We start from the raw sequence: 24,009 nt of genomic DNA on the forward strand, positions 1-24,009 counted from the left end.
TTTAGACACCACTGCTTTCCCATCACAATTCATCGTGTTATTTTAAACTTGATGATGCCTTATGGGTCAAGGATTTCTTCAAGTACATCAATATATATTTTACGAAATACAGACAGATTTTATCAAGGTGATAGAGATGAGTGACTTTTCACATTAATGCTTAAAGGCTAAAAGAGGTTGGACGAAGTTTACTTGAAAGCATGACTCTTTTCTTATTGGAAGATATGGTTTGAATGGGTGTCCAAGTCAGAACAGTCTGGAACTAGAAGCAGACCACTTGCTGCCCTTGTCCTCTTTCTGTCTTTCTGTCTAATGAATTTCCCTAATGATCTTGTCACTCTCTTGAGTCTACTTATCTACTCTTTAGAAATTTTGAAGCTTCAAGCCAAGAAGACATTTGTGTTGCTGGGACATAATGTGAGAAGTTAAACATCCCATTTAAACTGGTTCTTTTAGTGACTCTGTGAGAAAAATCGTATTTCTCTGAAATGAAATGGATCCAAAACTACTTTCTAAAAAATGTCTTGTATTCTATGAGAGATGTATGTCCTTTGCCAGAATACATGAATCTTTTGAGGTAGCAGTGAATGGAACTGGACTATCATGAGCTTTTGGAACCTTACATTCACATTCTGGGTAGAATTTTATGACGATGAAAGTAGGTGGCTGTCTTCATCATGATGGGCAGTGTGCGTCTGGCCATAATGGAATTCAAAACTAATGTGAACGTGTAAAGACAGAACATGGGGTGCCTGGGTGGCTCAGTGGGTTAAAGCCTCTGCCTTCGGCTCGGGTCATGATCCCAGGGCCCTGGGATCGAGCCCCGCATCGGGCTCTCTGCTTGGTAGGGAGCCTGCTTCCTCTTCTCTCTCTCTTTGCCTGCCTCTTGGCCTACTTTGATATCTCTCTCTGTCAAATAAATAAATAAAATCTTTAAAAAAAAAGAACATGATGGTATCGGTGCATTCCAAATATCTAGTGAGTTTAAAAAGCAATGGTCTGGAAGGTTCCACAAGCTTCATCCTCTTTAGATAATTACCTTCTTACAAAAGCTGCAGTAATGAGCAAACTCCTTCTCAAAACATGGCACACAATAATTGCCACTCTCTTTGGAAATCAAGGGTTTAGTTCCTATTGGCTGTCGGCAATGCTCACACACAAAGCAGGTTTCATGCCAGTAGTTTCCCTTAAATTCCATTTTGCGGGAACCTGTGCCACCCCAAATAAGAACCTGTTAGTATAAATGAAACATCATTTTATTTATTTTAAGTAAAGGTATGTCAAATTACTCAAACTGTATATTGTAACATTAAGATGATAAGCCTAATTGTCCTCACAGAAAAACAGTGTTTTGTTGGCTTCTAAAACACTTACCTGAGAAAAAGAAGGTAGAGTTCAGCCATGATGAGGATGAGTTGCTCTTTTACTGACTCTCTTGTGCTGTGTAAGCTACAATTTTGAGATTTGAAAGTACAACTGATGGAGATTCTGAAAGGCTGCATGGGGTTTAGACAGACTGGGCCATAATTATCAATCCGGGGATATTAGGGATGCCTGAGGCACAAACTCTTGAGATTGATGTTGTACAGTTATGGTCTTCTAGAAACTCTTTGAATTCATAATAAGAAAATGAGAAAGATTCATGTTTTATGCTGCTGTCCCTGGGGATTTAGAAGAGAATCAAAACAGAGAAGGTGTTTGCCTGGAAGTATAATGATGTACATGAATCCTTGACTTGCCTAGAAGGAATAAAGATGAAGGACCCTCAAACTATTTTTTTGTCCTGCTACAAAATGATGGTTGGCCCCATTCTCCTATGATGAATTATGCTTCCCGATGCCATTGTTTATGCCGAAGACAGGGTGTTCAATGCAGCCTTAGTGTTATTGGTTTAGATTTTATCTTTATTCTACGGCCCAGATTGTGGTTGAAAATGTCTCTGTGAATTAACTTCATGAAAATACATCGAACACTGTAATTTACCCACACAGAATAATTACCCAGAAAGAATAATCCTTTAATTTCTAAAAATGTACAAAATGAAATTAAGAGATAGCAAGATAGATGTCTTTCTCCAAAGGAGGGCTTTCTTAGCTACTCTGCTCTTCCTGTGCTTGGGTGTAATTCAAGGGAGACTGAAACCCCCTTGGGATCTTACCAGGCATGATGGTCTTCTTGCAGTGGAAGCACTTGCAGGAGCACTCGTTAGAATAGCACTCTGAGCACAGCAGGCGCTCATCCTTGGCAGCAAAAGGCTTTTCCACCAAAGAGTGATTGCATTTGGCACAGTTGAAGCATGCTTCATGCCAGTGTCGGCCTTTGTAACAAAGATCCTTCGAGGCAGTAAATATGAGTTAATTAAATGTGCTAGTGACAAAACAGGTCATTTGATAAGACAAAAATGAACCCTCCTGGGACTCTGGTGTCAGTAGTTTGTGCTGGTGGCTTGAGGGAAAGTTGTCATTGATACTATTACCCATGGAGAGGAGGCTCTCTGGGGCAATTAAGAGCTAGAGCCTGGGGCTTTCTTAGTTGGTCACTGAAGACAGATGGAAAATAAACTCTTTTTTCTTCAGATTTCCTCTTCCTTCCTTTTGTAAACTGTAGGATCATGGAAATCATGGAATGATTTTTATTTTTAGGTTGTAATATCCTATTATTGTTTGAGATTAAACAAAATCTCAACACCACAACACAAAGACAAAAAGAAAAAGAAAAAAACAGCAATGTGCATTGTGGGAGGAATGGGCTCTATAAGGGCACAGTGGATTTAGGGGAGATGAGCCTGATTCGAAGTCAGAAAATACAGATTTTTGAATCTCTACGCTTGCAATGATTTATGTATTTATCCATTTATACTCTTGTTATTCCAGAAATAAATCAGCATTTTCGCTGTGTAACATAATCTCCTTAATCTTTATAGCATCTTTAACTATCTTCTAAGACCACTGTGAGGATTAAAATGTATATTGTGTTTCATAGTGCTAGACACCATACCTGGTCATGATGGTAACTTTGAAGGTGCTTATATCCAGTAGTGGAGCAATACAGTATTAACAGTCAATACTGAAGGAAACGAGACATTCCCAAGCATTGGTCTGATTGTTCGCATGCAGTCATTCTGTGAATTGAAGACCTACCTTGGAACCTGATTCGATTGGTTCTTTGCACTCCTCACAATAGTTAGAAAAGATACGATCGTAACATGAAGCACAATATGGATTGTCATTCTTTAGTACATACTTCTTCCCAAGAAGTGATGCTGTGCAGTATTGACAATCAAATTGAGCAGTTGTCATTTTGGATCAGTCCTGTGAATAAGAAAATGATTCACGTACATGAAAGAAAATTTTTTATAAGAGAAATTATCAAGCCTTAATAGGATCCAAACACTTGAATGAATTTATATCTTAAGCAAAACAGACAAAAAAAACCCCCAAAACTACCAATTTAGGAAAATATGCTCTAGTCATGGTGATGTTTGGAGTGATTTAGGAAAGGCTCCTCTCCCATTTTGGCAGTTCCTGTGTGTTTTGTTAACAAAATGCAGTAAGCCAGTAGCCAGATTATGCAAAACATCTTGTATTCGTCATTCACTAATGTGAACTTCAATGAAAATGTGATACGTGTTGAAAGAGGACAGTTCCACCTCAAGGATATAAACATGAACTGTTGATAGGTCTTTCACTAACTGTCATCACTTACTAACTTGCTGGAGAGTTCTGGAGGTAGAGTTCCTTGGAAATCACAACCATCTGAAATAGAAGTTACTAATCAAGCACATTGTCATTTTCTAGGCCATTCTTTTATTTCTCAAATTATTATTGGGCCCTTAAGAAGAGTTCTGCCCATTAGTCCTTAGATCTGCCTGTACTACATACTCTGTTGGGACATCCTCCTTCCTTGTGGCTTGAACCTCCCCAAATATGCTGTTGACTCCGAGATCCATAGCTGAAGCTACGCTCGCCTCCTGGGCATTTCCTTTGGGATGGCCCACACTAAACTGGCCAAATACAACTCCTAAGCAGGTAAGACTTAGTCCAAGCGCTTGGTCTTTCTGGTTACCGTTGAGCAATTGCCCAGACGTAGAAGCACAATGGAAACCATCAGTGGTAGGAAAGAACTCAAACCTTCTTTAGGTTTTAGAACTAAACTAAAACTAAGATGTATATAGAATGGTGAATTGCAGGGGCATTTGCTGAATGAGAAACGGTTATGAAACATAAAGACAAGGATAAGAAACCAGTAAAGAACAGAACATATGGCTTTCAAAAGGTTTAATTAGGCATCGAACATGAGTTTTTCATTGTCATCAAAAGCACTATCACTGATTTTCTTGGAAAATTAGATTTGTTATCTCTGGATTTACTGGGATATATTAGGAGGTATGAATATGTCCTAATTCTCTACCTTGGAAATTTTTTTTTTTTAATTTTAGCAAAATCAGAAAATCCATTAATTATTGTGATGCTTTTTACATTTTTTGAAAAATTTTTTATTATGTTCAGTTAGTTTTTACAGCATTTTTAATGCAAGTTTTTATTTAGTACATTCAAATTGTATTCCCATACATTTTTGCCTTCTTTTATTTAATGATGAGGTATTCAGAAGACTGTCTTGCTGAATATATATTGTCATTAATTCTGTACGTGGCAGCTTTGCTATATTGTTCTTCACTAACAAAGAAAAGACAGGATTTAGAACATGTGGGTTTTTTTCCCCAGGGAAGATGAAAGTTCATACTAGAAAGTTCCCAATGGAACATGCCAAAATTATCTGCAAGGAACATTGAATTCTCTATTTGATTAATTCCACAGAAATGTCCTTTCCAAGTGAATACAAACACACTCAAAGAGTTACTGAGGACTTAGAAACAGGAGGAAAACAGATTTGATGCCCTTGAAAGATTTTGAAATGCGAGTTTTATTCACATTTACAGTGATCATGTGTTTATCTCTTTAGTGAAATAAGGTATATATACCTTTAACTTTCATCACTTTGTATGGAAAATGCCATTTTCATTATTAGTATTTATTTGGCATTAGATGTATATAATAGCATCGTGGAGCAAGGCAACTCCCAGTCTACTTCCATTTTGTGAGGCTTTTGGTATCTGATAAAATGAAGACGCAACTGAAGGGATTACAAAACTGGTAGTGTTTCAGCATTTTAAACACAACACTGCAATACCTATATCTCATTTATTTTATAAATATATACATATAGATATCAGAATATATATCAATAAATATATTTATCTAAATAAGTATCGCCATCCTAACCACATAATAGGTCTTGCTCCCTAGAAAATTCTTAACAAAATGGACCATATTTTAGTATTTTTTTAAGGAGAAAGTTTTATTTCCTTTTTTGGCTAAGATTTTATTTATTTGACAGAGAGAGAGAGAGATCACAACTAGGCAGAGCAGCAGGCGGGGTCGGTGGGGAAGCAGGCTCCCTGCTGAGCAGAGAGCCAGATGTAGGGCTTGATCCCAGGACCCTAAGGTCATGACTTCTGAGCCAAAGGCAGAGGCTTAACCCACTGAGCCACTCAGGCACACCTAAAGAAGAAAGTTATTTCTTATTTTGTCTTTTTTTTTTTTTCCCCTTAAAGCAGTATCAGAGAGTTGGGTAGGGTGAGAACAGTCATTTCAACATCTCAAAACCTTGTGATTTTGCAGTATACAGTGAGAGAGTCAACATGTGTTGAATATCTACTCTGTAATATTTGAATTCCCTGCCCTCCAGAAGTCTGGATTCTCTTAGTATAACTCTTATCTTGGTCGTAGTGGACATAATTTGAGGTAAGAGAACAAACTAAATGTTCATTTTCTTATTCTTGGTTGGGGAAAATACACTAAGTAATTCAGCCCTCATTTTCATGAAGTCTCTTATTTACCTGTAGGTATGTGAACAATGTCCAAAGAGGGGTTATAACCATATAAGTGATACATATTCTACTGGAACCATGGAGGTCTTAAGGAGCTAATAGAGAAGAGGGTGAGGAGCTATAGCATCAGGAAACCTTCCTGGGGAGATTTTAAGAATGTTAAGTTGAAAAAAAAAAATGTTAAGTTGTTGGAACTCAGGAAGGAAGAGGAGGAGGGAGGGAGGAACGTTCTTGATTTGGGCAAAAAAGGAAGTAGAAAAGACAAATGGGAGAATGGCACGGGATCTCTTCTGAAGTTGGGAAATGGTGAGTCTTGGGAACAGATTTTCAAGACTTTGAAGCTAAAGCTTCTTAAATCTATTTGAGCTTTTAATACAAGCAGCTCTAAATGGGGTGGGGGCAGGCAAGAGAAAAATTGTATTTCTCTAATCCAGTCACTTTTTACCTAACCTTATTCTTTTCTCAACATCATTCTGTCCTTTTTCCTCTTCTTTATCCCTAACATTACTATTTTCAAATACTTGGGGAATAACTTCGTAGCTGGGAGAGCAGATCAAATGGCTTGCTCTTAATCATTTCCTAACACTCAAAGCTGTAAGAAAGGGGATGAGGACCATGTGATTTTTGTCTCAGGAGCCCCCATCTGAGGGTTAATTTGGCAAAGATACTGGGAAAAATTTCCCTTTCAAATATTGTAAATCTTTCTTTCTTTCAAAGATTTAAAAAACAGATCTATAATAATACATGATAAGAAATCTTAATATTAACAATGTAACCCAGTTGGATAGCATTTAATTTTTTTAGGTATAAATTCAGAAATGCTAGTATCAATATCAAGTAGACGTTCTTGTCAAACTTCTTTCAAAGGGATTATATATTTCAACTAGATATATTCTAGTCAAACTTCTTTCAAAGTCATTCTGTAATTATACAATAGTTTAAGTACAGAATTTTTATCTTTGCATACTGGGGTTTTAAAAGATAGATTTAGAGATATAGCACTGACATAGCACTGATATAGCAAAGAACTGATATATCTAAAAATAAATAAGTAGCTCATAAATCCAGTGTCATGACCAGTGTTCCCTCCTTTATTTCAGATTTCTACTTAAAAGGATATGAGTTTATTGGCAATAGTTTCCAAAAACTTAAAATGCCATTGCTTAGATGTTATTTTTTCAAACCAAGAATAATTTTGTGTCAAGTTATATTTTATGGTGAATTATTGATTAGAAGACTGATGCTGTGAGCAATGTATCCATTTATATTTTTACTATGCTGAGCAGAATTAATAGATTCACAAGAAATGTACTTGAGACAATGTCAAGCAGGAGGGAGGCAGGGACTTGATGTGTGGTATCTTTAATATGCTTTTGTTTGCAAGGCATTATACATCATTTATTCATGTAGTCAATCAACATTAAAGTTTTTTTTTTTATTTGCAAAGTAATCCACCAGAAGTTGTGAAGGACATAAAAGAGAGTAGATTCAAATCTTATCCTCAGAGAACTTATCATCTAGTAGGAAAGGTAAGGACATTTTATAAATAACTAAACAGAAGTAAGGAAGTGATGAGGAGAAATGAAAGATTGTAAGAATTTAGAGCAGTGGTTCTAAACACAGAGTGCACCTGGGGGCTTAAAAATTTCCATAGTGCACCCCTACCCCGAACCAATTAAATCAGAACTTCTGGATGCGAAGAACAAGAATAAGTGCTTTTTTCAGGTCCAAGGTGCTTTAATGTCCAATGAGGTTTGTCCAATGGTGGTGAACACCACCAAGTTAGAGGAGACGGAAGAATGATGACTTTTAATTAGGAAAAATCCAGGAACAAGTTGGAGAAGGTGGAGTTTGAATGAATCATGCAGTAGATATTATAGGTTAGCTCTCTCAACTTTGGCTTTACCCTCCCCGCTCAAGAGGTCAGGAAGCTAAAAATATTTCCTGGCCCCTCTTCAGCTGGTGTTCAGGAGGCAAATTTGGCTCTGCTAACTCAAACCATGTGTGTAAACTGGATGCTGGGAGGGAAATGGAGAATGTGTTCCTGCTACTGTTGATGCTGGCAGACTGTGTCAGAGCTATGTGAGTGGCTTCTACTATTTTGAAATGCTTGGGATTCAGGTTGTCCAGGGTTCAGTGACTGGAGTTTTGGCTGTGAGAAACAGTTGTAATGGTATCAGGGGCAGCCGCAGTAGGTCTCTGATCTCTGGATTACAGAGCAGAATGGATGTAGAGGTGGGCAAAGATTGGTCACTCCTACCCTTGGTATTTTATAATACAAATATAATATCAAATATTCATGTTACCTGAGTCCCAAGGGCTGTATTAACCGTTTTGTATGGATTATCTCCTTTACCCCTCACTTAATGCTCTATTATTATTATCCCAATTCTTCATATTATTATGAAGAAACCAAAGCTTAGTGAGGCCAAGAGCACCTGACTGGTAAAAATGTTGGATCTAGAATTCAAATCTACTGGTCAGAAGCTGAAGCCTGGGGTCTTAGCCTGTGCAAACCTCTCTTTCCCTGGAGATGTGGGGAAGGGCACTTAAGATAGAGCAACAGAATTAGGGCAGACATTCATACTCGGATATATGAGGCAGGTATGGGAAGTGACAAGTAGTTTATTCAAAGTGGCTTACAGGGCAGGAGAAGGCAAATATTGGAAGACAAATTGGAGTTGAACATATTTTTTCTATAGAAAAGAAAATAACCACTGATGACTGAAAATAGATGACTGAAATTTTTTGAACTGATACTCATGAAAATTAATTTAAAGATAATGATAGAAAGGGTTGGAAGATGAACATACCACAAACAGGCAAATCAATTTGGATTCTATTTTTGAATATTCCATTTGGTCAACAAATATTATTGTTCTTCCCATGTAAAAAAAAGTGTGTTTTACATGTTTTATGGGGAACATGAAGGAGAATTCTTTTCTTTTTTTTTCTTCTTCTTCCTCTTTTTTTTTTTTTTTGAGAGAAGTAGAGAGAGAGGTGGGGGGAGGGCAGAGGGAGAGAGAGAGAGAGAATCCCAAGCAGGCTCCACACCCAGAGCAGAGCCCAACAAAGGGCTCAATCCCAGGACCTTGAGATCATGACCTGAGCTAAAATCAAGAATGGGACACTTAACTGAATGAGCCACCTAGGAGCCCCAGGAGAATTCTTATTGAAGAAATAATGGCCAGTCTTCCAAAACTGACAGATTACATCATGCTACAAATTTATAAAACAAAACAAAGCAAAAACTATGAACCTCAACCAGGCTAAAAACACACACACTGAGGCATCTCAGGGCAAAACCACTAAAAACCAAGGGCACATAACATCTAAAATATAGGGTTAAAATATTATGTGCATTGTAACAATAAATTAAGAAGTTACCTACTTCCCAATAGAAAAATATGGAAGCTAGAAATGGGAAGATAAGGTAAAAGTTGCTGAAAGAAATTAGAAGCTAACCTATTTTATCCTCAGATAAAACGGTTTTTGATAATGAAGGTGGACAAAAGACATTTTTCAGACAATCAGAAACTGAATATATCCAGAGCACACCCAAATTAAAATAAATACCAAAAACCACTTCTCAGGCAAAAGAAGCATTGATTGATCTTAGATTGAAGCTCAGAGATGAAGAAAGCAGTAAAAAACAATTGTAAATATAGAGGTATATATAAATAAACATGGACTCTGTGGAAGAACTTTGGTTAAATAATTAGAAAATTTGGATAAAATGGGAAACTTCTAAGATAAATAAAATATTAAAACTGATACAACAATATAAAATTATAACTAGTTGGTAACTATCAGAAAAACTGAATTTGTTATTCAAAGCCTAGGATCACAGTAAAATGCAAGCCCAAATGGCTTCACCAGTGAATTTTACCAAGCCTTAAGAAATAGCACCATGCCTAATAAGGTATGCCAAATATTATGAACAGGAAGCATCTTGTGAGCCCATTAAAACTCTGATACCAAAACCTGAAAACACGAACGAAAAAAACTTATAGGCCAATTATGCTTATAATAAACAATAAATTTTGCAGTATACACAATCTTTCCTCAAATAATAACTAACTGACCCTAGTGATATGTGAAAATGTTAATCATATCATGATAGATTGCGTTTCTCCCAGGAATGCAATTTTGGTTTAAAATTGAAAAGATTTAACCACATTTAACCAGTAAAAGAGAAAACCATGTAATTATCTTAGTAGATGCATTAAAGGCCTTTGATGAAATTTGACTTCAATTCATAATCAAAAACTTAGTAAACTAAGAATAAAAGGAATTTCTTTAATGTAATTTGAAAAATAGCAAGCATATCTAATGGTGAATGCTGATAGCTTTTACTCTGAGATCAGAAACAGAAAAAAAAAATGTCTGTGATCATCACTTGTATTCAGTTTTATGTGAAAGGTCCTGGCCAGTGCACTATGATGAGAAAAAGAAAAATATCAGAATTGAAAGGGAACAAGTAAACTGTCATTATTTGTTGCTGACTGATTTTATGTGAAGAAAATCCAAATGATTCTTTAATAAACAATTATAATTTGTAAGTGGGTTAATGGAGTTGCTGGATAAAAGGTCTATACTCAAAAATCTAATTCTTATAACAACAAACAGAAAATGAAGTATAAAAAATTAATTGCAGGTAATGCATCCTCATAGATGAACTTTACAATATTGAGTGAAGCAAGTAGGTTGCAAAAAGTAAATACACTTTTATAAAGTTCAAGAACAGCCCAAACCGATTATTAGGAATGATAATAAATAGGTTAACATATTAAAAATGCATGTTAATATGTTAGTTAACATGTCATTAAACATAATAAATATGTATTATTCAAGCTATTTTAAGAAGCATGATGGTGATAAATACAAAAATCAGAATGCAATTTAAGATTAACTTCTGGAATTAGGGTATTGAGAAGTTGCAAAAAGGGTTTCAAATATATAGGATCTAGGTATTTACCCAAAGGATACCAAAACACTGATTCCAAAGGATACATGCAGCCCAATGTTTATAACAAAACTATCAACAATAGCCAAATTATGGAAAGAGCACAAATGCCCACTGACTGATGAATGGATAGAGAGTTTGTGGTATATATATACACAATGGAATAGTACTCAGCCATCAGAAAGAATGAAATCTTGCCTTTTGCAATGACATGGATGGAGTTAGATAGAGTATGTTATGCTAAGCAAAATAAGTCAGAGAAAGACAAACATTATATGATTTCACTCATATGTGGAATTTAAGAAATGAAACAGGTGAACATAGGGGGACAAAAAGAGAGGCAAACCATGAAACACACTCTTAACTGTAGAGAACAAACAGGGTTGCTCAGGGAATATGGATGGAGAATGGGTTAAATGGATGATGGGGATTAAGGAGGGCACTTGCGATTGAGCACTGGGTGTTGTATGTAAGTGATGAATCACTATATTCTACTCCTGAAACAATATTACTATCTGTTAACTAACTGCAATTTAAATAAAAACCTGAAACTATGAAAAAAATCTACAAAGATCTATAGGAAATGTTTGATTTCTTAGACTAAGTTGCTATTGTACTTTGCATATATATTAGAAATATTCTTTCCTATATGTGAAATACTTTATTTTTTTTAGAGATTTCAAAAAATGTGTTGATGATAAATAAGGAGAGTAGTATGTATTAAACAATCCTTTCTTATGTTTATCAAAAGAGAAATAATCCATAAGGACGTAGTAATATCTAGAGAAAGGCTTTGCCTGCTGATGGTGGTCATGGAAATTGTCTAAACAGGGAAGATCTGGGATGTATGTTGACTGAATCAAAAGGGACCTGAAAGGGACCATTTTATTTTACTTTTTATTTTTTGAAGATTTTATTTATTTATTTGAGAAAGAGAGACAGAGAGAGAGAGGGAGAGAGAGATTGTGCACCCATGAAGGGAGGGGCAGTGGGAGAGGGAGAAGCAGATTCCTCGCTGATCAGGGAACCCAAAATGGGCTCAATCCTAGGACCCTGAGATCATGATCTGAGCCAAAAGCAGATGCTTAACCAACAAAGCCATGCAGGCACCCCAAGGGGGACCTTTTTAGATGCAAAAAAGGGGAGCAGTTGTCTCTCACACATTCTGTATTTCTCAGAACTGTGGAAGTGTGCAAGCAAGAACATGGTTACAATATGCATGAGCTTTGTGCATGAACATTGCGCAAATCAAGGACAATTCTGTATGTACCTTATGACTCTCCTGTCATCGATTATAAGTTTCAAAAGTGAGAGGGCTTTTCCATCTTATGGTGGAGTTGAAATGTACAAAGATATAATTTGAGTCTTCTGGCTTCCAGTAACGTCTCTATTTTGGGTGTATTTTTGAGGAATTTTATTTATTGAGGTGGTTGAATTACCATATTTTTAAATTCTAAACATCGATTATAACTTACTTTGTTTTGGTAACAGCTTTTTGTTCCCTATGGAAGCGGGTGATAACGTATAAAATCATCACATTGATTGTAATCCTGAAAATAGAGGATATACAGTAAATGGTATTTAAGATTACTTCTGTCTCTGATACATGATCTGTAACTTTGGCTAAATAGATACAAATAATGCCATAACTACTACTTTTTCACATATATAAAAGCATACTGCTCTTCAATTCAACGTTCACAGGGATTTCTGGCTTAATTTCCATCGGGTTATTCCAAGCAGCTTTGCTCAGTCTGTATGAATACATCCATGGTCCTAGGAGAGTGTGGTATGACTATTTCAACTGCCCATTCAGGCTTTCTTTGACTCAGTAACGTAGATTTGTTTCTGCTTTCCTTTAGGGAAGAACTCGGGGAGGAACTAAATCTAAATGGTGTAGGGAATAGTCAAATCCTCTCGGGAAGTGTTAGTACAAAATGATGAAGTCTTTGAGATTCGTGATTGATCTACCAAACTTCAGTGGAAACAGAAACAGGATGAAGAATCTTAATTCAGACTATACTTAACTGAATTTATTTGTGATTTTCCCATTTTGGATTTTATTATTATTATTATTTTTAAAGATTTTATTTCTTTATTTGACAGGCAGAGATCACAGGTAGGCAGAGAGGCAGGCAGAGAGAGGGGAAGGGAAGCAGGCTCCCCGCTGAGCAGAGCCCCCCCCCCCCCCGATGCAGGGCTCGATCCCAGGACCCTGGGATCATGACCGTAGCCGAAGGCACAGGCTTTTACCCACTGAGCCACCCAGGCACCCCTCCCATTTTGGATTTTAACTTGAATTGTTGCTCTGATGGCCAGTCAGGAGCATTTTGGAAACCTCATTGAACAAAATAGATTTCCCTATGCTCTGTGGTTATAGAAACTATCTACAGTGCCTTGTTAGATAATTGCCTACACTCCTGAGGCAACAGTTTCTACCATTCTCCTCTCCTTCCTCCCTGCCCACACCCCCTACCTATGTTTATTGGGTACCACAGCCTATAGATCCCACTTCGGAAGCATCCTTTCAATCTTCGTTTAGGCCCTTTTCTTATCTCTGATGGGTCATAGTGGTTTACATTGACCTGAGAGATTATTAAAGATTTTGTCTTCTATTGAGTGGAACCAAGCACATTTCTACTACATGACTTTTGTTCTCTAATGATAAGCTCAATTTCCCCTAGGGAGTTCTAGAACATTCTCCACATGCTCAGGAAGAATCTTTCTCAGTCTCCTCTGATCATCTCCCCTCGGGAAAAAAATCCCAGTGACTCATGTTTTATTATAAAATGAAGTCTAAACTCCATTACTTAGCATAAAGACCCTTTACTACCTTGCTACTTTTCCCCCTCTCTCCAGCCCTCTCCAGACCCAGCACTGCCCAACACACCCTCATCTCATCTATGCTTCAGCACCTGCCAGTGACTCTCAGGTCTTCTAATACATTACATCCATTTATGCTGTTGAGCATCTACCCAGGGCTTTTCTTCTGTATCTAATGCCCTCCTCCCTGTCACACTGACCTTGTCTGCTTGATGCTTCTCCTCAACCATCAAGGTCCAGTTAAAAATCCTTCTCTCTGTAGCTTTCTTATATCCCTCAGGAAAGAGTTGTTGCTCTCATTAGTTCATACATATGTCTGCTTTCTTTTTGCCACATTTTGTGACAGTATTTTTGTCCCATATGTCTCTCTCTCTCACTCGTGAGCTCCTCAAAGAGTAAGGATGTTGCTTATTTCATTTGTGTATCTCAGGTCTGAGCAGCACCTCAGAACATGATTTATGACTGAAAAAACAAATGCCTGGAAAACGTCCTGGTCTCTGAGGGCTTGGAGTCCAAGACAAGTACTGATGGAAACACGTATCTAAAGAGGATTTCTATCAACAGAATAAAGCATAAATCCTCAAGTAGAAAAGAGCTAAGAATTAGTAGGCTAAGTGTCTGTCCACTTGAGTAGTGAATTCATTTGTATCTGTTACCTCTGTGGCAAATATGTCAAAGGATGGAAAATGAAGGTGAGGGAACAGAAGGCAAAGCCCCAAGGGCCCGTCTGTGGCAAGGAATGTCCTTTCACTTTCCCTGTGAGGGCAGCCAAAGAAGACAGCTGGAGGGCTCCTCCACTACCAGCCAAGGAAGATATCAAAGAAATAGCAGAAGTAGGTGGTTTATCTGCTGATATTATTAAAGAGGTTTTTCTCTAAACTACGAGGACTAATACACTTCTATTAACAGTTTTCAAAAAAGATTTATTTATTTATTTATTTATTTATAAGCAAGAGAGCGTGTGCAAGGGGAGGGGCAGAGGGAGAGGGAGAGAGCGAGAGAATCCTGAAGCAGACTCCCTGACTGAGGCACCTAGGTGCCCCTATCAGCAGTGGGATGTTGAATGAGATACTTCAGTTGTCTGTTGGAAGTTACACCAGGCTTTTCAGGTCTGTGCACATAGCATTTTGAGACAAACCATGTCTTTACCCAGATCACAAGGTCTTTGTCTTCTGAGATCTCTGATGTGAGCTGTTTGATTGAGTAGTCACTCAATTTGACAAAGTTTAGGGAAGTTAAATGAGATATATTAAAAAGTAAATCTTCCAAAGTCTGTGTAAACTAGGCCAGATGGGGCAAGTATATGTTTTACAGCAGAAGCAGTTAAAATGCACATATTTTTAAAAATATGAAGGAGTTAAGATAATTCATAAAGAAGTTCTACTTTTAGGTTTTCCTCTCTTCTCCTGGTTCTGAGGGTTGAGTTGAGCAGACCTGCATGTACTTCCTTAGCTGCTTTTGCTTGTAACCCAAGACAGAACATATTCAGAAGAACTAGGTTAGAAATCCGAAGCTGTGGATGGTTGCACCATTTGCTTAAGCACTGGCATATTACTTATCCACTGTTGCGGAAACCATTGAACCTTCCGGGTCCTTATGTTCCTTAACTATAAATGAGAACAGTAATAGCTGCTCATGATCCCACCCAAGTATCAGCTGAGATGTAAGAATGGAAAAGTCATGGGTAAATCAGCTGTAGGTATACTTGACTTGATGGAAAATATGTAATTATAACTAGTTCCCATTTTGAAGAAGGAAGTTATTTCTCCCCCCCCCCGCCAAACACAACTTTTAAAAAACTCAACAATTTTTAAAAATAACTAAAGCCATAACTTCAGGCCATCAATCAAAAATAACCTAAAACTAGCTTCATAGAATTGTGGTGGAATGTTTGATATTAGTCTCTAGGGACATATTTGCAAAACCAGTTTGTTGGAAGCTGAATGTCTTGTGTGGAAAGGTCAAATACAAATTCTCCTGAGAGCTGATGAACTACTCTCCCATGAAACAAAACAGCTGACCAGAGCCTTCCATCTGGTTAATTTGTTCTATGGATACTAACAAAGGAAATAAAAAATGCTTTGATGGTTTTCTTGGAGGGATTACATTCAGAATCATCTAGTTATAGCAGTTATTACTGAAATAGTGGTAAATAGATCATGGTAATATATAACTATATTTTATCAAACATTATATTCTTTAAAAATAAGTCGTAAAATATGTAGGTTTAATACCATCCTCGATTTCTTTTTTCCTCACTGGGGTGTAAGAAAATTGTCAAGACTAAAGAAAAACAGTCCTTTTAAGATGAAACTGGATTATCTAAATCTCTGTCTATTCAGATCCCAATTTTCTGTTTTTAAATTCATTGTTAAGTTTGCTTCTGTATTTTGAGCACAAAGGAACCAGGAGCGTTTCAGTAGGTTTGAGCTGAGTTTTCTCTTCCACTTCCTGCAAAATTACTGTTATTTCTGTAAAATGTGTATTGAAAAAGCAGATCTGTTCCTAGGTTGACTTAGGGTCTCCTCAAAGTCTTGAGGTTCTGATTAAGTGCAGGGTTTGGTAAACATAGGGACAGCACGAAAAGACATTTTATCTAAAAGTATTTAGCATAGGTCAGCACATGGTAGGGGCAGGGACTGAATGTTTCTTGTGTATGAAGCCCCCAAATTAACCCCATTTCCTACAGATGGAGTCTATGAAGACATTGCACAGCTAATATAAATATTAGAAAGTATTTCCCTTGCCTCCTCTCTATGCTTTTTTGGAAAATTCAACGAATACTCTTTGGAGTAGTAATTGTATCCTCAAGGGTAGTAATTTTATCAGTTTGTCTTGTTATGTTGGTCTTCCTTTCATTTGAAGAACAACTTCGTCATACTCATTAACTACTATCTATGTAAACACTAGGAGCTGTTTTCTAACAGTGAGTAGGGAGCACCCTTGATTCCTTTATTTAATCCTGTTTCTGTCTGCCTCCCCTTGCATCTAATGACAACTACAAGCTTCTTTAGCAAGAAGTGGAATCTGCCATTGTAAAAACGAAGGCTACTGAGGAAGGACTGAATCTGGAATCTCGGCCATGTCTGTAACACACACTCATCAGCTGAGTCACCCCCACAGGGCCAGCTGTTTGAGCGCAAGAGATCACGTGAAAAATATGCTATGGTCTGGGGGATATACTTTATCAGAGAGAAAATACAATGTCTTTTGTACCTCTTTTTCTTTCCATTTTTGAGTTCAGTATCATGGGTTAGAAAAAGATTGTGAGTTAATCACTGTAAAGCCAAGATGGCTATTTTATTTTCCCTGGTGTTTTAAAATAAACTCTAATTTCCCTCCATAATTTGTGATGAGAAACTCAATCCTCACTCAATTAATTCATCTTAAGAGGATGTTCAATGTAAGCAGGTTAGGTTAATAACCTGTTAATAACCATGGATCCAGGCACTGTGCCAAGTGTGCCAATCTTCACAGAACAGTCGGTTCATCTGAACCCTATCAAATCTTGAAAAACTAAAAGTTACATACTCCTTATAATATAGGAGAACCAAACAAAAAAAATACTTCCTATTATTTTCTTTTAAACAAATATGTTTTTAAATATAAGAAATAAACCATCTCTATTCTGATAAACCAGTATTAGAAATTATCCAAGAAAAGTAAGGGTGTTCTTTATTTGGAAGGTGGGCAATATAAAATGATAGATGTATTCTTTATCCAATAAAGCCTATAAAGTAGTTTTTTAAATCCATGACTTACCTAAATGATAACTCCATTTAAACAAATTAGTTAGGAAGAACTTGTAGCCATTCAACTAAGAGCAATGAATAAGATTTCATGATAATCACATAATTCTTTCCTGAGAATAAGCCAAGTCTAACCATACAATATATTGGCTTTCATATATCCTGGCAATAATGTGCATTATAGCTTCTGTTGGTTTATGATCTTCAAATTCATAAAACACAATGCCGAAAGAAGAGTTCCTTTTTGAACCTTCTGAAACAAAGGCAGCCTGTCAACAAGTTCTATTTCACCTTGGGCTTACAGCTGCAGACATTTCTGAATTTTAAAGTATATAAAGGCACATTTATAAATTGTATTATGAATGTTTGATGAATGCCCTTTTTGTTTTTCTTAGATATTGTTTATATTCTACCTTGTATGATAGATGCTCTGGAGGTTTGTTGTATTTCTTATAACCATAATATAAATTCACTGAGGGCAGCCACTGTGTCTTACTCATTTCTGCACTCTATTTGAAGCCTAGTGATGCCCCATACTTGGTGGGTGATCTTTCAGAATGTCTTGGATAAAACTGATGGTAATTGTTAAAGATTTCTATGTTATTGAAAGTGATGATGGCTCAAGATCAGGAAAATAAGCTGTAACACCTCCAGTCTTAGAATCTTCTGATGGAGGGGGCATCATGTGATAACATGATTCCCCAGCAACTAGAAGTGCTCATCAAGCACCTTTTCCTTGATTTCTGGAGGGGAGGCTCCAGATACTCTCGTTTTTCCTTGGAACTAAGAGGCCAAAGCAAAGGATAACAAGGGTCCTATCTCTTTGCATGTCCACCAGCAGTTTTGCAGATGATTGTAGGCATGGAGTAGGTATTTGCTGTCTCTTTGGATCTTTTTGTTCTGTGTTCAAAATTAGTGGTATCTGCAGCTTTTTGACTTCTACAGAGCCCATGGCTGGGAGGGGAGTGCTGGACCTTGGATGAGAGAACTCTGCCTGGTCCTTTACAGACCTGGGGAGGACAGAGTCCCAAGCACTTCTGTGAAGCCCAGCAGCCTGTTACTAAGGCCTGGTGTTAAGACATATGCATCCCTTGTCATATGCATGACATTTCTAAACTATCACCAAATTAATTAATTAATTAAATTTTGAAAAAAGATTATTTATTTGAGAGAGAGAGCAAGAGAGAGAGACGGACAGGGAGAAACAGACTCCCTGCTGACCGGAAAGTCTGACTCAGAGCTTAATCCCAGGGTCCTGGGATCATGACCTGAGCCAAAGGCAGACGCTTAACTGACTGAGCCAGCCAGGTACCCCATCACCAGATTCTTTTTTTTTTTTTTTTTAAAGATTTTATTTATTTGTCAGAGAGAGAGGGAGAGAGAGCGAGCACAGGCAGACAGAATGGCAGGCAGAGGCAGAGGGAGAAGCAGGCTCCCCGCCAAGCAAGGAGCCCGATGTGGGACTCGATCCCAGGACGCTGGGATCATGACCTGAGCCGAAGGCAGCTGCTTAACCAACTGAGCCACCCAGGCGTCCCCCCATCACCAGATTCTTAACTTTCAGTTGATTTTGGGGGACAGATAACAGTAACATTTTATAAAACCATTCAATTATTAACATTCTAATTTTTGGTATTTTGACAATGCTAGGATACATATATGGTAAAAAAAAATGGCATTTATATTTTGCCTTGCAAAGCGGAATATTGTAAATGATGTCCATAAATGGTGCTTTAGAGCAAATGAGAGAATACATATCAATATATCTTAAAAACAATCATGCAAGTATATGCAAGTATAAACATTGCTGAAAAGGAAAGCATATAGGAATGAGAATAATTATAGGTGGAAAATGACAAAATTTTAAGAATATTTACAATTTGTTATCCTAGTAGATTTGTAATATGTGGTATTGATCAAAGCCAATCTTGGCTTCTTAGCAACTAACATTTCATTTAAAAAATACTTAGAGTCAGGGTACCAGGGTGACTCCGTCATTTAAGCATCTGACTTTTGACTTCAGATTTCAGCTCAGGTCATGATCTCAGGGTCATCATCTCAGGGTTATGGGACTGAGCCTTTGTGGCCAGGCTCAGGTCTGGGCATGGAGCTTGCTTAGGATTTTCTTTCTCCCCCTGGCTCTCTTCCCCACTCCATGCCCCATCTCTCTCTCTGTCTCAAAACACACACACAAAAAAACAAATAAACTTGGAGTCATTCTTGGAGAAACCAAAGACACAGTGTGATGAATACAGGAAAGATGTACTTTTCACAGTATAGTGAAATTTACTTTTCACTGTCTATATAGCCCCTGTACCTTTTGAAATTTGTTCCAAAGGCATGTGTCTATTTTAAAAATTAAATAAAATCTTAACACAAATCAAAAGACTAAATATATTTTCACCTTACTCTCTTGTTCCTAATCATAGAATATAAGGCCTAGAAGAGATAGATTAGTTTCAACTCACTTTATGGATATGGAAACTAAATTCAAAAGGTAATACTCATAGTTACTTTCCAGAAAAATTAGGAAAAATGGAATATATCTTCCAAATAATATTTCGTAGGCACTTAATAGAAAATACCCATATTGCTAATCAAAATGAGTTTTTTAAAATATCACCAACTATTTTATTACATCTGTCATTTGCATGAATCTTAACAAGTTTCTTTTTAGACTAGATTACTACTTTGTAATGAGTGACCTATACAGGACCAGGTTGTTAAATCAATATGAAGAATTTTCTTTATGTTCGGCCAAAATTGATTGACAGTTTAGAGACCCACTTAAAGAATCTTACATTTACCACCATTTTGGTAATTTTTCACAATTTGTTTCTCAGCTCTGCTCTATGTGACCTTGTTTTCTCAAGGACAAAGAAAGTATTAACTTCCACCCCCCAATAAATTAGTTTCACAACCAGTCTTTGCTATAATAGTTTACTCAAAACAAACAAACAAACAAACAAACAAACAAAACACTTGATCAAAACACCTTCTGGGAGGGTGATCCCAGAAGAGAATTTTGGGAAACTCAGGAAAAGGAATCCCCTTTGGGTACAATAAGATATTTAGAGATAAAGCCTCTAATCATAAAGCCCCAGTCATTTTGACATTTGGCCTTCCCTGTAAAAGCATGCTTCTGATCCAGTCCCATTTTGACAGAACCACTAAATCTAGGAGCTGGGAGGGGTTCTTGAAATTCCCTAGTTTGTTCCTCTCGTCTATTAAGTGAGAAAAACTGAAGTTCAGGCCAGCGCATTGTTTTTTAAAGCTGACAAAGTGGTTCCTGGAACAGCTTCCACCAGAGTTCAGATTTCTGGCTGGTAATGGAAGCCATTTCATGTATATAAAAGATTGTATGGAGTGATGGCCTTGGTTACTGCTGTGATTTTTTTCCAAAGGTGAAAAAAAATAAAATCTCTCCTTCCTTGTATCTGGCACTCGAGGTTTGAATTACTGACAGGTGACAACCTCCCATGTGCAAGCAGAGAGGTTCATTCTGTAGCTCAAGCCGAGCTGCCATTAGCTGTAGAAAACAAACCAATTATCCTCAAAAGCAAGTACATGTCCCCTCCAACATTCAAGGCAATTCAATTTCTGTTGAGTTTTGGTTCATTATAGCTATTACTGATTTACTCTGGAGTTGGGGCGAAAAATCCAAAACCACATTTGGTTTTATTTTCTGTATCCTCATCTAAAAAAACAAAACAAAACAAAACGAGGTAGTGATGTGTGTGTATGTGTGGTTTGTATATTTGTGTGTATGTGAATACGCATGGGTATGTGTGCTGTGTGGCATGTGTGGCATGTGTGGAGGTGTTTGGGTTGAGAATGGGGGGCGGGTGGTGGAAGTTGAGGTTAACTAATTTTTCCAGTATTTTTGCCTGAAGCAAAATAATCTTCCTACAAGAATGTGATTTGAAAAGACACAAGGCAGAATTATATCCTATTCTTTGGTGATAACACTAATCAATAATTTCAAATCACCCTCTCGACAGTTTAAAATTTGTTGGTGATAGAGGGGGTGACCATTTGAGTGGTTGTATGGTGATATTTAAAACCAGCTTTTTTAAAAAGATTTTTTTATTTTATTTTATTTATTTGACAGAGAGAGAGATCACAAGCAGGCAGAGAGGCAGGCAGAAGGGGAGGAGGAAGCAGGCTCCCTGCTGAGCAGAGAGCCTGATGTGGGGCTCCATCCCAGGACCCTGAGATCATGACCTGAGCCAAAGGCAGAGGCTTAACCCACTGAGCCACCCAGGAACCCCTAAAACCAGCTTTAATTTTTTATCTGTTCCCAGTCTTAGAGATTTAGATAAAGTTGGTTCTCGGCATCTATCAAAGGGAAATGACCACAGTCAAAATGCTCACTGCCTCACTGGGCAACTGTGGCTTACACCTACATGATGTGTTGATCTCAGGTGGCTCGTGCTAATTTTGGAGAGAAAGTAAATGGGAAAATCTGTTATCATTCCCTTGGAAACCAAATGTTCATAGTATTAGCTGACAAATATTGGTTATGATTTAGTATTATTTTCATTTTCACCCAAAGCCTCACTCAGTGTGTGAATTGTTAAGGCATGTCAATGTGTCATACACACAGGGGCAGAGAATTTCCTGCCTGGTTCAGGGCTGTGTCCCTGGCATCTAACACAGAGCTTGGCTCAAATATGTGTTGAATGAATGCAGGAAGAAAGAAGTCAGTTGTCTGGCCACAGAATCTTAAAGGTTTAGAGCCAAAGAGCCACTTTCCTCCCATTTTATAAATAGAGGCCAACCCAGAATCTTTGGATGACTTGTGTTTGAATCATGCTATTTTCTGTGACCTTCATAATCCAAGCTCATTAGCATAGCATTCCAGATCTTCCATTTTTCACTTTAAACCCAACAATATCCAACACTTTTAACAGTTTTTTCACTTTTAAACAGTTTTTCAGTTTTAAACAGTTTTAAACAGTTTTTTAAGTTTTTTCAGTTTTAAACCCAACAATATCCAACAGCTCTCTGAACACAGTGTACTTTAGGTCTGTGGGTTTCACAAAGAGCTCTGGAGTGCCAGCTTGGGCCATCCACGGTGCTTGGCAGTGAAGGTAAACAGGTCTTCCTGTGAAAAGCTTCCATCCTGGCGTGGGAGAGAGACTCACAGAAAATTTCTTTACTCTGACCTTCCACCGGATGAGGAATCTGACTCTTAAGTTCTCATGGCTCTCGGTACTCTCACATATAGTTGGCCTTAGCTCCAGTTCATCATTTTTCATACTCAACAGTAAACTTCAGGTGGGACAGATGCTCTGTTCCCACTAGATTCCTGGTGTCTGGCATCACACCACCATGTGCTGAGTACTCAGTAAATATTGCAGATGGAAGGAATGAGGACAGAAAGTAGAGATGACATGCAGAAATACTTGAACAAACACATGGGGTGCTCTGGAAATTTCAGGAAATTTCTAGAAAACTTCAAGAAAAGCTTCTTCTAGAGCTGCATCATGAAGGTTGAGAAAGGCTAGTCTCTAGGAAAAGGTGGAGGAAGGTTCCTAGGCAGTAAGGAGTCCACAGGGCTGTGGAGGTGATGTGGGAGCATGCCGATGGGTGTGGGCGACAAGCCAGGGAGCACTATGACAGCCGCTTGAAAGACGACAGCTGCAGGGCAGGATTTTGACCATAGTTGGATAAGAAAAGAGTCATTCAGAAACGAAATATTTTTACATGTCAGAGCTTTAAAAACTCAGCTATACATTGCCACGAATATATTTAGCCTACTGTTTTGCTCTTTCAACCGAAGACCATACTTTGTAAAAGGAGGTCTTTGACATACACTTTTAACTAAAAATCTCTGACTCAGCATTTCCGCAAGTCACCTTGATGACTTAAACTTATAAGAAGCCAGGAATGCTTCTTTGAATTAAAAATCATGAAAGGGAAAAAAATCATATGAGAGCTCTCATTTCCTCAGGTTTCAAAGTCCTCAGAAAAAAGACTTTTTCTTTTGAAATTTTGTGGATAAAATGTCCCCACCCCACCCAACCAGATCTCTGGGCTCTCTGATTCTGTTACACTTGAGGAGTGACTTAACTGATAAGTACCTGGGCAAAGGGGGCCTCTCCTTTGTGAGTGAGGGTAACTCACTCTCTCCCCATCACTCTGATAGAAATAGCCAGTGCACAGGCTTCCACTCTGCTCTCCTCCCTAGACACAGCCCAAGGCAGCCCCTCAGCTCTGCCCCAGGAAGGCCACTGTCACTGTGGGAGCCCATGGGCTCTTCCTGCCCTGGCCTGGGAGGGGCAGTCTTTGGAAGAAAACCTTTTCCAATTCAGCTTTAGTAACAATAAAATTGATAATAAGTTGATTCACATATGACACTTGTATCTACTTCTCAGTTGTCTTAAAACTTGAAAAGTAGAGATACATGATTAAGTGGCGCTTTCAAATCCACACATATGTTGCAATAAAGGTGGTTTTATTCTTCAGTTTCTTTGTGAACTACGTATATGTGTATGTGGGGAAAAGGGAGGAGAGAGAGACAGAAATCCATATACTGCTTTTATTAACCAGGATATTGAAAACTGGGATTTTTCTGG

General features: G+C 37.7%; 1 protein-coding gene across 1 annotated transcript in view; it reads right to left on the minus strand.

Moving 5' to 3' along the window:
- The window catches only part of LOC111158325 (four and a half LIM domains 5), a 45,560-nt gene that overhangs the window by 13,899 nt on the left and 7,652 nt on the right, over positions 1-24,009 (minus strand). The window contains exons 2-4 of the mRNA XM_022520301.1: positions 3,141-3,311; positions 2,159-2,333; positions 1,040-1,209 (exon numbers count right to left, since the gene is read on the minus strand). Coding sequence (XP_022376009.1) covers positions 1,040-1,209; positions 2,159-2,333; positions 3,141-3,299 — 504 coding nt within the window. The 5' untranslated portion in view covers positions 3,300-3,311. The remainder of the gene's footprint in view (positions 1-1,039; positions 1,210-2,158; positions 2,334-3,140; positions 3,312-24,009) is intronic.

Source organism: Enhydra lutris, unplaced genomic scaffold, assembly GCF_002288905.1.
Source record: "Enhydra lutris kenyoni isolate GAN:26980312 unplaced genomic scaffold, ASM228890v2 scaffoldscaffold58, whole genome shotgun sequence".
Classification (NCBI taxonomy): domain Eukaryota; kingdom Metazoa; phylum Chordata; class Mammalia; order Carnivora; family Mustelidae; genus Enhydra; species Enhydra lutris.